This window comes from Mastacembelus armatus, chromosome 15, assembly GCF_900324485.2.
Source record: "Mastacembelus armatus chromosome 15, fMasArm1.2, whole genome shotgun sequence".
Taxonomy (NCBI): Eukaryota; Metazoa; Chordata; class Actinopteri; order Synbranchiformes; family Mastacembelidae; genus Mastacembelus; species Mastacembelus armatus.
Window position 1 is genome coordinate 22,857,961 of NC_046647.1, and position 11,045 is coordinate 22,869,005.

The following is an 11,045-nucleotide window of genomic DNA, read 5'->3' on the forward strand; positions in this document are numbered from 1 at the left end:
ATGACCAGGGCAGAGAACTAAAGTGTCATGCAGCTTGAAGTTGCTGGCCATGCACTGAACACGCCATCTCACCTCACAAAGTCTGCTTGGTAACTGACCAACAGGATGAGGGAAGTACAAATTTGGTTAATCAAAACTCTAAAATAAGCTCCACCTGATGCAGGAGAAACTGGATATAAACCCTAGAATTTTGCTGGTTGGTACCGACTTTTCCCTGCCAGGGGCAAATAGCCCCGGGCAACCCCATGGGAGGCAAACAGGTCCTAGGTGATGGACCAGACCAAGAGTGGTTCATAGACCCCTTATGAAGCAAACAACAAGGACCGTGACGTCTCCCGGCACAGCGAAGCCGGGGCCACACCTGGAGGAAGGCCTGGGTTCGGGGGCCGTTGGCGAGCGCCTGGTGGCTGGGTCTCCCCCCATTGGGGCCCAGCCAGGCAAAGCCTGAAAGAGCAACGTGGGGCCTCCCTTCTGTGGACCCGCCACCCGTAGGAGGATCCATAAGGGGCCGGTGCTCTGTGGATTGGGCAGTGGTCGAGGGTGGGGACCCTAGGCAACCCGATCCCTGGATGCTGCAACTGGCACTAGGGACATGGAATGTCTCCCCACTGGGGGGGAATAAGCCTGAGCTTGTGCGGGAGTTTGAGCAGTACTGACTAGAGATAGTTGGCCTCGCCTCCACGCACAACCTGGGCTCTGGAACCCAGCTCCGTGAGAGGGGCTGGACTCTCTTCTACTCTGGAGTTGCTCGCAGTGGGAGGCGGTGAGCTGGTGCGGGCTTGTTCATAGCTCCCCAGCTCAGCCGCCACGTATTGGAGTTTCCCCCATGAATGAAAGGGTTATTTCATTCAGGGAGGCCTTTGGGTCAGGGACAGGTCTCTCGCTGTTGTTTTGGCCTATGGGCTGAACAACAGTGGAGTACCGGCCTTTTTGGAGTCTCTTGGCGGGGTACTGAAAGGTGCTCGTACTGGGGACTCCATAATTCTGTTGGGGGACTTCAATGCTCACGTGGGCAGTGACAGTGAAACCTTGATGGGTGTGATTGAGAGGAACGGCCTCCCCGATCTGAATCCGAGTGGTGTTCTGTTGTTGGACTTCTGTGCTAGTCACAGTTTGTCCATAATGAATACCATGTTCAAGCATAAGGGTGTCCATCAGTGCACATGGCACGAGGACACCCTAGGCCAGAGGTCGATGATCGACCTGTTCCCAGTGCATGTTGGACTCTGGCAGGGCTACCCTTTGCCACCGGTTCTGTTTATTATTTTTATGGACAGAATTTCTAGGCGCAGTCAGGGGCCAGAGGGAGTCCAGTTCGGGGACCACCTGCTTTTTGCAGATGATGTCCTGTTGGCTCCATCGAGCCAGGATCTCCAGTGTGCGTTGGAGTGTGAAGCGGCTGGAATGAGAATCAGCACCTCCAAGTCCGAGGCCAGGGGAAAGATCCTGCTTCAGGTGGAGGAGTTTAAGTATCTTGGGGTGTTGTTCACGAGTGAGGGAAGGACGGAATGTAAGATTGATAGATGGATCTGGGCATCGGCAGAAGTAATGGAGTCCAGCAGGTGTACCGGTCTGTTGTGGTGAAGAAGGAGCTGAGCCAAGAGGCGATTGTCAGGTTTACGCTACACTGACATGGTTCTTTTCCTGAAGGCAATGAAACACACGACAACTTTGTACCGAGTATCTGTCTGCAAGTGAAAACGCCTCAGTTGCAAGAAGAGACTTTCTTCTCTCCCCATGCGACTTTAACCCTTCTTCTCCTTTTCACTTAGTAGTCCTTTATCTGTATAGTGGGGAACAAAACCAGACACAGGATACTTGGGTGCAATAAAACTTCAGTTCATCATGGGTCATAAGGTTATGGAGGTCAGCTGGAGAAACACACCTCTCACATAAACATCCTATCTTCAGATCTAATTCCACAATGGCAACAATTTGAACTTTTGTCCTTATAACCCCATCATTTCCCTCCTGTTTGTCATTGTGAAACATACATCAGGCTGACCCAACTTCATAAGATTTTCTGAGTCACCATCATTCATGACAGACCACGGAGGGAGTGGAGGAAATCACATAGGTCCTAATCTAACAGTGTTAATGCTAAAATAAAAATGAATAACACACATAGATATGTATGTAGCAAGGCTGGGCGAAAAACCCCTCCTTCAGGGAAAAATTCCCAGCCGACTCCCTCACCAGGGCAGTCACCTTATGGCTTGCTACCTAAAACGTTACATAGATAAAAGACAAACATTCACATCTCCTTTACATTCGGTCCTCTTCCTCCAACAGAATTGTTTGTAGGAGAGTATAGGACACAAAGGCTTGGGTGAACATTTTGGCAGCATATCTATACCATATATTAGTCTTAAACGGATGGGGCATTCCAGTCATTTCCTGCATCCAGTGCCAGTCTGTGAGGTCAGTACGTGTCCATCGTTTGGCCCTAGGTTTTTTTGTGCTCCTTCGTAAAATTGTTATTCGCTATAGTCTCTAAATCTGCCATTGTGAGGAAGATTACCAGTATGGTCAGGCAGAGCCATAATGGTAGGAGAACACATTCCCACCCTTTAGGGCAGGCGGTGGGTGCCATAGCTGGGAGCGAGGATTAGATGTTTTCTTCAGCGGCCAAAGGTTTTGATACCGGCTGACTTCCACCTCTACTCGACACTCACCAGGTGTTGCAGTACCTTACAGTGGCTCTGATGAATCCACGTGGGTCTCTCTTGGATCTTTACAGCTGTGGGTGTAGTCAGGATCACAGTGTAGGGTCCTTCCCACTTAGGTGTAGACCAGGTTTTCCTTTTTATGACCTTTATCAGCACTTGGTCTCCTGGTTTAACCCTCTGCCCCTGTGGAGACAAAAGGTCATCTGGCAGATTATTTGCACTCACAACTTCCTTGGTCTTTAGCATTTTACTCATCCACTCTGCAAGAGTAGTTTCTCCTTGAGGTTTTTCACACACATCCTCACAAATGGGAAGTGTAAAAGGTCTCCCATAAAGGATTTCAAATGGGGTCAGGCCTTTGTCTGTTGGCGTGACCCTCATGTACATTTTTACCAGGGGGAGGCATTCTACCCATGTCCTCCCCGTTTGTTCCATGGTTTTTCTCAATCTCATTTTTATAGTGCCATTAGTTCTTTCAACTAGTCCTGCACTCTGGGGGTGGTATGAGCAATGTTTTTTTAACTCGAACCCCAGGTGTTTTGACATTTGTGTAACTACTTCATTCACAAAATGTGGACCATCATCACTGTACACTCGCTGTGGGATCCCATGATCTGGAATAATATTTTTGCACGGCGCTTTAGCCACTGTTAATGCATCAGCATTTTTACTGGGCACAAGGCAGTACTTGTATGTCTGACATTGTGACAACTCTATAAAATCCATGTGAATAACTTGGAATGGATAATCTGGGTTGGGGAATCTCCCTCTCTTTGGTCTGAGATTTCCTTGTGGGTTATGTTTACAGCAAATCAAACAGGATTTACAAAATTTTTTTGAGTAGCTATTGAATCCTGGTGCGTGGAAATACTTTTCCACTGCATATACCATCCCTCCTGTTGACACATGGCAAGGCCCATGTGTCAAAATAGCTGCTGTATAATAAAGTCTTCTAGGTAGGCAAAGTTTGTCTTTGATTTTAAAAAGGTCTTGCTCTATTGTGGCTCCTTCTTTGAGCCAGAGTTGTTGTTCAGCTGGTGGGGCTCTTTTCTGCATGTCCGAAAGTACTTCATGGTCTATGGGCTGTTTCACGTCTTCTATAATATATAGATTACATTTGCCGAATTGTCCCTGTGCAGCTGCCTTTGCTGTTACATCTGCCTTCTCATTTCCTTTCGATATGGAGTCTGTACCTTGTGTATGTGCGGCACATTTACAAACAGCAATCTGCTTTCAATTGAGTTACCAATTTATCGCATGCGCAGGTTTCCAGTTTCCCAGGAAACTCATATTTTTTCTTCCATTCACCCAAATATCTTGCCGATCCTGGGGGATAGGTATTCATAAATTTAGGATCCCCCGTTAATTGGGGTTTACTGTTTCCCTTTCCCATAGTTGCAACTTGGCACAAGCAAACGATCAGTCACAACAGCGTGGGGATCGTCCACTGTATCAAGCTTCTACAGGTACTAATTACCTGCGGATACAGCCGTCCACCACACTCAACTTTTCAATTTTTACTTGTGCCCAACAAATAACACACAGTTTCAGTGGGAAGTGACACCGTTCTACTCGGTTGGCAATTGCCTGTCCAACGTTCCCTTTTCATCAACAAACAAACAAATAAACAAACATTCACATTCACTCCACAGTACTGTTTTAATGCCTTCCTAGTGTCCCTGACACTGGATACCCCTCGACCATGTGCCTGACATGGGAGATTATTTTGCCATGGTCTTTTATCCAAGTGGTCTTGTCTAACAGTTTTCACCGTTCGTGCATTCGAATCAATTTGATTCTAATCCCGCTCTGCAACGGTATTTAATTTAGACTCACACATTTATTCTGACGTCCATTCACACAGTCTCACCCGCGGATTTTTACCTGATTTGACGCAAGGATTGCCTTCACGGTTTCCATCAGACAGTAGGGCTGAGAGGATGTTTCCAGACGGGGACCTGCCGACCTCCCAACGAATTCACGTGGGTGGATTTTCTCCAGCCGTCTAACGGCTGACTCTGCAGAGATTCACGGCGTCCTCGTCCTCCTCTTCATCCAAACTGTCGTATTGGAAACCGGGCGGAAACACCAATAAATATGTCAGGTTTACGCTACGCTGACATGGTTCTTTTCCTGAAGGCAATGAAACACACGACAACTTTGTACCGAGTATCTGTCTGCAAGTGAAAACGCCTCAGTTGCAAATGGAGAGAAGAGACTTTCTTCTCTCCCCATGCGACTTTCACCCTTCTTCTCCTTTTCACTTAGCAGTCCTTTATTTTTATAGTGGGGAACAAAACCAGACACAGGATACTTGGGTGCAATAAAACTTCAGTTCATCATGGGTCATAAGGTTATGGAGGTCAGCTGGAGAAACAGACCTCTCACATAAACATCCTATCTTCAGATCTAATTCCACAATGGCAACAATTTGAACTTTTGTCCTTATAACCCCAACAGCGATGCTCTCGATTTACCGGTCAATCTACCATCCTACTCTCACCTATGGTCATGAGCTTTGGGTCATGACTGAAAGGACAAGATCTCGGATACAAGCAGCTTAAATGAGCTTCCTCCAGAAGGTGGCTAGGCGCTCCCTTAGAGATAGGGTGAGGAGCTCGGTCACCCAGGAGGAGCCCAGAGTAGAGCTGCTGCTCCCCCACATCAAGAGGAGTCCTCCCTTGGGAGGTGTTTTGGGCATGTCCCACCGGGAGGAGGCCCCGAGGAAGACCCAGGACACGTTGGAGTGTCTATGTGTCCCAGCTAGCCTGGGAATGCCTGTCCCCCGGAAGAGCTGGAGGAAGTGTCCAGGGAAAAGGCTACTGGCTTAGGCTACTGCCCCCGCAACCCAGTCCCAGATAAGCTGAAGAAGATGGATGGATGGTACCGACTTTTCACTTGCTGGACAAAACTGTCTGCATCAAGATTTTTGCTACCATCAGCAGTGCATTAAGGCCAACTGGAGATATCCAGCATCTGCCTAACCAGGCGAGACTGCCCCATGGCAGTCAGGCCACATGGTCTGAAGGAAAGCCTCCAACACAGAAGAGAAGCTGAGGGAATCAAGCTTAAACCCGAGACTTTCAACAACTAATTTTTACATTTTTGATTTTTATACTCAGCCCGATCCTTCAAAGACCCAGGAGGTTGTGATTAGGATGATAGTTGTGATAGGGAACGAATAGAAATAACTGATTTATTATTGTACTGTTGATTTTTAATATTTACTGATTTAAACACATTCATTGTTTGTTGTTAGCTTTTGCATCTGTTAAATAAAATCTGCAGTTAAAGTAAAATCTTCCTTTAATTGTAATTTTATAATAGTTTCTTTAAAGTGTCTGTAACCTCTTCTCATTGTACGACTAAGTCCGGCCCACCAGATGAAGGCTCTGGTCGGTTTAGTCTAGACCCTAAAATTAATGTCTCCTAAGCAGAAAAAGTCACTTACAGCTGAAATATTTTACAGCAGCCATAACAACCGTTACTATAAGAAGGAAGCAACCGTTAACCAGTGGGACTGCACCAGTATCTGTAGTTTCAGGCCTATGCAGGTGGTAGTGAGGGGGCAGCAGGGGAACATGGGGGAATAGCTGGATGATTTACATCAGAACGACACACACACTCAGCAGGAAAGACCATTATTGATAATGACGCACACGACAAAGTGAAAAACACACAAACAATCCCAGCAACATATGATACAACACAAAACAGGTCAATAAAAAGGCCTTTAAACAACATTATGAAATTCACAATATGAAAGATGGAAACATATTAATGAATCAATAATTTGTTAAACAGCCTAATTTAAAAAGACGTGACTCCATAGATCATTACTATATTACTATATTACAATAACTATACAAACTACATGTTATATTGTTTTATGTTCTTCATCACAGCAGATGTTTTAAAGACGATAAATGTGAGGATTTATAAATGTCATGGACCCAGTTCCACAGAGAAACAGGCGTATGTGAGGATTTATAAATCGATGAAAAGAATGAGTCTGATCAATTCTCTGTCTGTGTAATTGTGTATTGTTGATCTGGTAGAAAACAGAAACGTGTCTCATATGAAACACAAGATGAAAATGCAGGAACATGAAAATCACTGGCCACCAAAGTGTCTCTGAGCAAACGGCCCAGTTTTCCAACCCAACATGCCTACAATCATCACTCAGCTTTAATGTGGGCTTCCACAGGAGGGATCATCCAGACTTTGACACATGTTCACTGTGAACTGACACCAGATTAAAAACTAGAGGTCGACCGATATGGGTTTTCTCTGGCCGATGCTGATATTTAGAAATCCGGGCAGCTGATGGCCGATATATGATGCCGATTCTTTTGGCCGATTTTAATTTTCCCCCTTCATCTCACAAGGTATAAAAGTGCCCAGGAATAAAAAGTGTATTATTGTTATGTTTGTAGTATTTTTTGTCCTTGGTTTTTCTGCTCCCATGCTCAGCAACTTCTGGCAGATATTGAACTTGGCCTTCCCTGATGTTGGCTGAGTGAAATACTGCCATACTGGGTTCAATTTCTTTTCAGCCATCACTCTAATTATAAAAAAAAACAAAACAAGATTCGTCATTTTAAACTCACTTTTTCTATAATTACATTATTCCATGCACATCACAATCCTAATATGTTTTGGAAAAAAACAGGATTGATTTATTGCAGGGTATCTGTCATGATCCTTATGTTTGTTGACAGACTGCTATAATTCAAAGGGCCACAGTCTAAGAATTTGTGTAAACAAATATGTGCAACAAGTCATTTGCATGTGAAAGTAGAAACACTCAGTTCAGACCAAACTTCAGACTAAAACATGCACATTAACTTTCCTCATTAAAAGTGTATTTTGTGGTGGGAGCATCGTGCTCGTGTTACGTGTGTCGGACGCACAGACACATTTATTGAGGAACGTTATCTTGCGTGTTTTAACGAGAATATTGGTCTGAATTTCACACGTTTCTTTCACATTTGTTGCACACATGACGGTCAGCGTCAATTCTAATACGCAACAAGGTAATTACGTGTTGGAAATGAATGGTTCTCCTCTGCCATCAATAGCTGAAGCCGTGTGTGTGGACTATAATAGTTTAGCCGCTGGGCTTGTTAGCATGTTTTGGTACCCGTGCCTACAGCCTGAACTACAGCTCGCTAACAATACAGACCAGACAGTCGCTCTCCAAAAGTAGCTTCATATTCAACCAATGAAATGTATAAGGCTAAATTAGGCTTTTCAGCTCACTGAACACCGGTGGTGACAACCTGCCTGTCGCAACACGTCTTCACGCTTAGCTGGTCGCAGATGTGCCTGCCTATAAATTGGCCTAATGTGCAGCAAAAAGGCCCAATGCCGATTATTTAAAATGTGCAAAAAATCGGCCGATAGATCAGTCAATTTCTATTAAAAACACACATGAAACTAAATATAAAGTAGTTCCACTTTATTTGACTTCCACATACAAACAATCCAATAATGAATATGACAGAGTGAATATTAATAAAGAAAAAGCAGCTACAATGTGTCGACAAAACTAGAAAACCCAAAGGACATGAGATGCATTTTCTATAAAAACTATTGATTACATGAGTGAATATTTCAAATCAAATATGGAACACAAAGAAAGAGGAACTGAGCTGTTGAATAACATAGTGGGTTCAAATATTCTTACACTTTTCTGTCTCTCCTGCTTCTCTGCTCACATGGAGCTGACTGTCCCTGTTCTGTCACCACTCACAGTCAGGACCTGCTGCTTTGGTCGTTGGGTTTCCTTCCTGCAACAACACAGCAAAGCTCTCAGCTTGTCTGTGGCCCCTTTGCCCATGAAAACATACAGGACCAAGTCTAGGAGGGGACTGAACGAGCTGCAAATTGCAAAGACAAGAGAAAGGGCAGGATTGCCTCCAAGAAAGAAGAAGAAAATGATGACAAACACAGACAGCGTGTAACTACACAGGACCAAAACCACAGCTCCCACTATTTGTCGTTTCTCCTCAGAGGAGACTGAGATGGCAGCAGACAGAGATTTGAGGGTTCCAACCAGGGAGAAGACGAACACAGGGAGGGGAAGGAGGAAAAAGGTGACGATGATGATGGATGTGTAAGATGAAAGAGAACCAATTAAGTAAGGGATAAAAGGACACTGCCAGACTATGAGAGAAATCAGCACAGACACTGTGACACTTCGTTTGAATTGGTACCAATGTGGCCAGGCGATGACCAAATACCTGAAATAAAACACAAACACATAAATAGTGTGGGCATCATCATACAGCACATTCCTGATGAAACAGTATTCACATCCTGGAGAGACAGATATTCACCTTTCCAGGGCCACACACATCATGAAGCCAGCACGGGCCATCACATCAAATATAAAAATCATAGGGTTGATGTTTTTATGATAGTTCTCAGGGTCTACTTCCAACACGATCATGTAGCAGATCTGGATGAGGTCAGAGATGAGGAGGTTGATGACGTAGATCGGAACAACATGATCATTTCGCACCTGCAGGGGAACATGGATCACAATTAAAAAAGGACACACAGCATCTGATAACTGGAAAACTGGACAGGTGGATCTGAGAAAGTCCAAGAACATCTGGTGGATGGAAGGAGAGTGGAGGAAGACGGCAGGACCAGGGCAGGAGTCCTGACAAAACCAATCCCTAATCCTGACTTTGTTTCCCACCTTGAGAGGCCTCTGTTTCTTTCCTTTTCAAATCCATATTAATCAGTGATGACTGACAGTCTCATTAGAAACATCCAGTTCTCCCAGCCCTGAAACCTGCTTCAGCTCTGCAAAGACCCTAAATGTCCTTCACACACAGACAGAAACACAGAAGTGTCAGCTGGGACGTACGTACCACAGTGAACAGTCCACAGATGGCCGGTACTGTCAAAATAAGGCCGAGGCTGTTGATCACCAAAATAATGATGTTTATTGGATTAAGGTCTGGCTTCATTTCACTGTTAATTCTTTCCTGAAACACGGTGATGTTGAACTTTCCTGGTCTTCAGTGAGATCTGTAGTTTGGGATAGGAGGTAACCTATAGCAACAAATTATTATGATAAAATGAATTATGGTGCTTTTCATTTCAGTAGTAATATGACAAAAGAACTGAAAACACAATGTGTCTTCTTCTTATTAAAGACATTTAGTATATAAGTCTCTGTGCCAACACTGTGGCTGTGTGAGCAGCAACAGCTTTAATCACAGTGTTTTATGAATGAATGCCATTTATTTATGGCTCTAATTTCTGAATAAACATTTCAATCTGCAGGTTCACACAGTTTAATGGAGGCTGATGGATCAGACTGCATTTGTTTTTATTGTCCGACTACATAGATTATAAGAACATTCTGATCAAAAACAACACGAGTATTTAACCACAGTATGACTGTACTTCTATTGTTCACAGCCGACCTCATTTTGAATCTGTTTGCATCTTCATTTGCATCATTGTTTGAATTTCTCTTTTTATAAACATCACATATTATATCTCTAAATAGGAACATACAATTTCACCTTTAGCTTTTTCTAAGTTTTACTTCTCATATATTTTATTTTTACCATGTTTTTATTATTTATACTTTTCTCCGTACACAGTTAGAAACAGAACTTTTATTTCCCAGGGATCAAAATTATATTTAACACAAAATAGAAAACAAATGAAATCAAACTTAATGATTGTCCAGCTCAGGTGAATAGTACACAGGTCCCCAGCTTTGTGCCACAGACTACACATTTAATTCTGTTATCTTAGAAATACATGGCAAATGTAAACTTACTGATTTCTAAATATTTGTATCAGTTGTACTATCAGAGCAATAGAACCAATGCAGCTACACTAGAATAAAAAAGTAATGTCATATAAAATTTACCTTTGAAACGTTGAGGACGACAAAGTGTGGTGTTGTGTTCTCTGCAGCCACACAGACCATAATATATTGTGTGTGATGACACACAGGTTCCTGATTATCTACATCTCATCTGATGAAGAGGGAAAAAGTGGGCAGGTACCAACATATGCATGGAACATCAGAACGACACACACACTCAGCAGGAAAGACCATTATTGATAATGACGCACACGACAAAGAGACTTGGTGTTCTGGACCCAAATGCGGAGACGGTGAGGAGTTGCTAAAAACAAAGATTTATTCACAATGGTAAAAGTTGTCAAAACCAAGAAAAAGCTGAAGTGGCTTCCTTGATGTGGGAGTGACCATCTGACCACTGCCTGAACCTTGATAGGATCTGGTTTCAGTTGCCTTTTCTCGGGCATATAACCCAAAAACCCAACTGAACAAAGATGAAACTAACATTTTTCATGTTTCACAAACAGTCTAGTCTT

At 43.7% G+C, this 11,045-nt stretch overlaps 1 protein-coding gene across 1 annotated transcript; it reads right to left on the reverse strand.

Moving 5' to 3' along the window:
- Window positions 1–8,243: 8,243 nt before the first annotated feature.
- Window positions 8,244–10,665, reverse strand: LOC113132112 (mas-related G-protein coupled receptor member B5-like). Its single transcript, XM_026309968.1, has 4 exons — window positions 10,573–10,665; window positions 9,554–9,737; window positions 9,011–9,195; window positions 8,244–8,914 (listed from the first exon to the last, which is right to left on the reverse strand). Exons 2-4 carry the CDS (start codon window positions 9,650–9,652, stop codon window positions 8,386–8,388), a joined length of 813 nt encoding a protein of 270 aa, XP_026165753.1. The 5' UTR covers window positions 9,653–9,737; window positions 10,573–10,665; the 3' UTR covers window positions 8,244–8,385.
- Between the last annotated feature and the right edge of the window lie 380 nt (window positions 10,666–11,045).

Bases quoted from the DNA above. Each gene is read 5' to 3' on its own strand.
- LOC113132112 (XM_026309968.1), bottom strand. From the start codon at position 9,652: ATGAAGCCAGACCTTAATCCAATAAACATCATTATTTTGGTGATCAAC. The intron at 9,196-9,553 runs GTACGTACGTCC...GTTCCCCTGCAG, and splicing joins TCTGTGGACTGTTCACTGTG to GTGCGAAATGATCATGTTGT. The intron at 8,915-9,010 runs GTGAATATCTGT...GTTTTATTTCAG, and splicing joins ATGTGTGTGGCCCTGGAAAG to GTATTTGGTCATCGCCTGGC.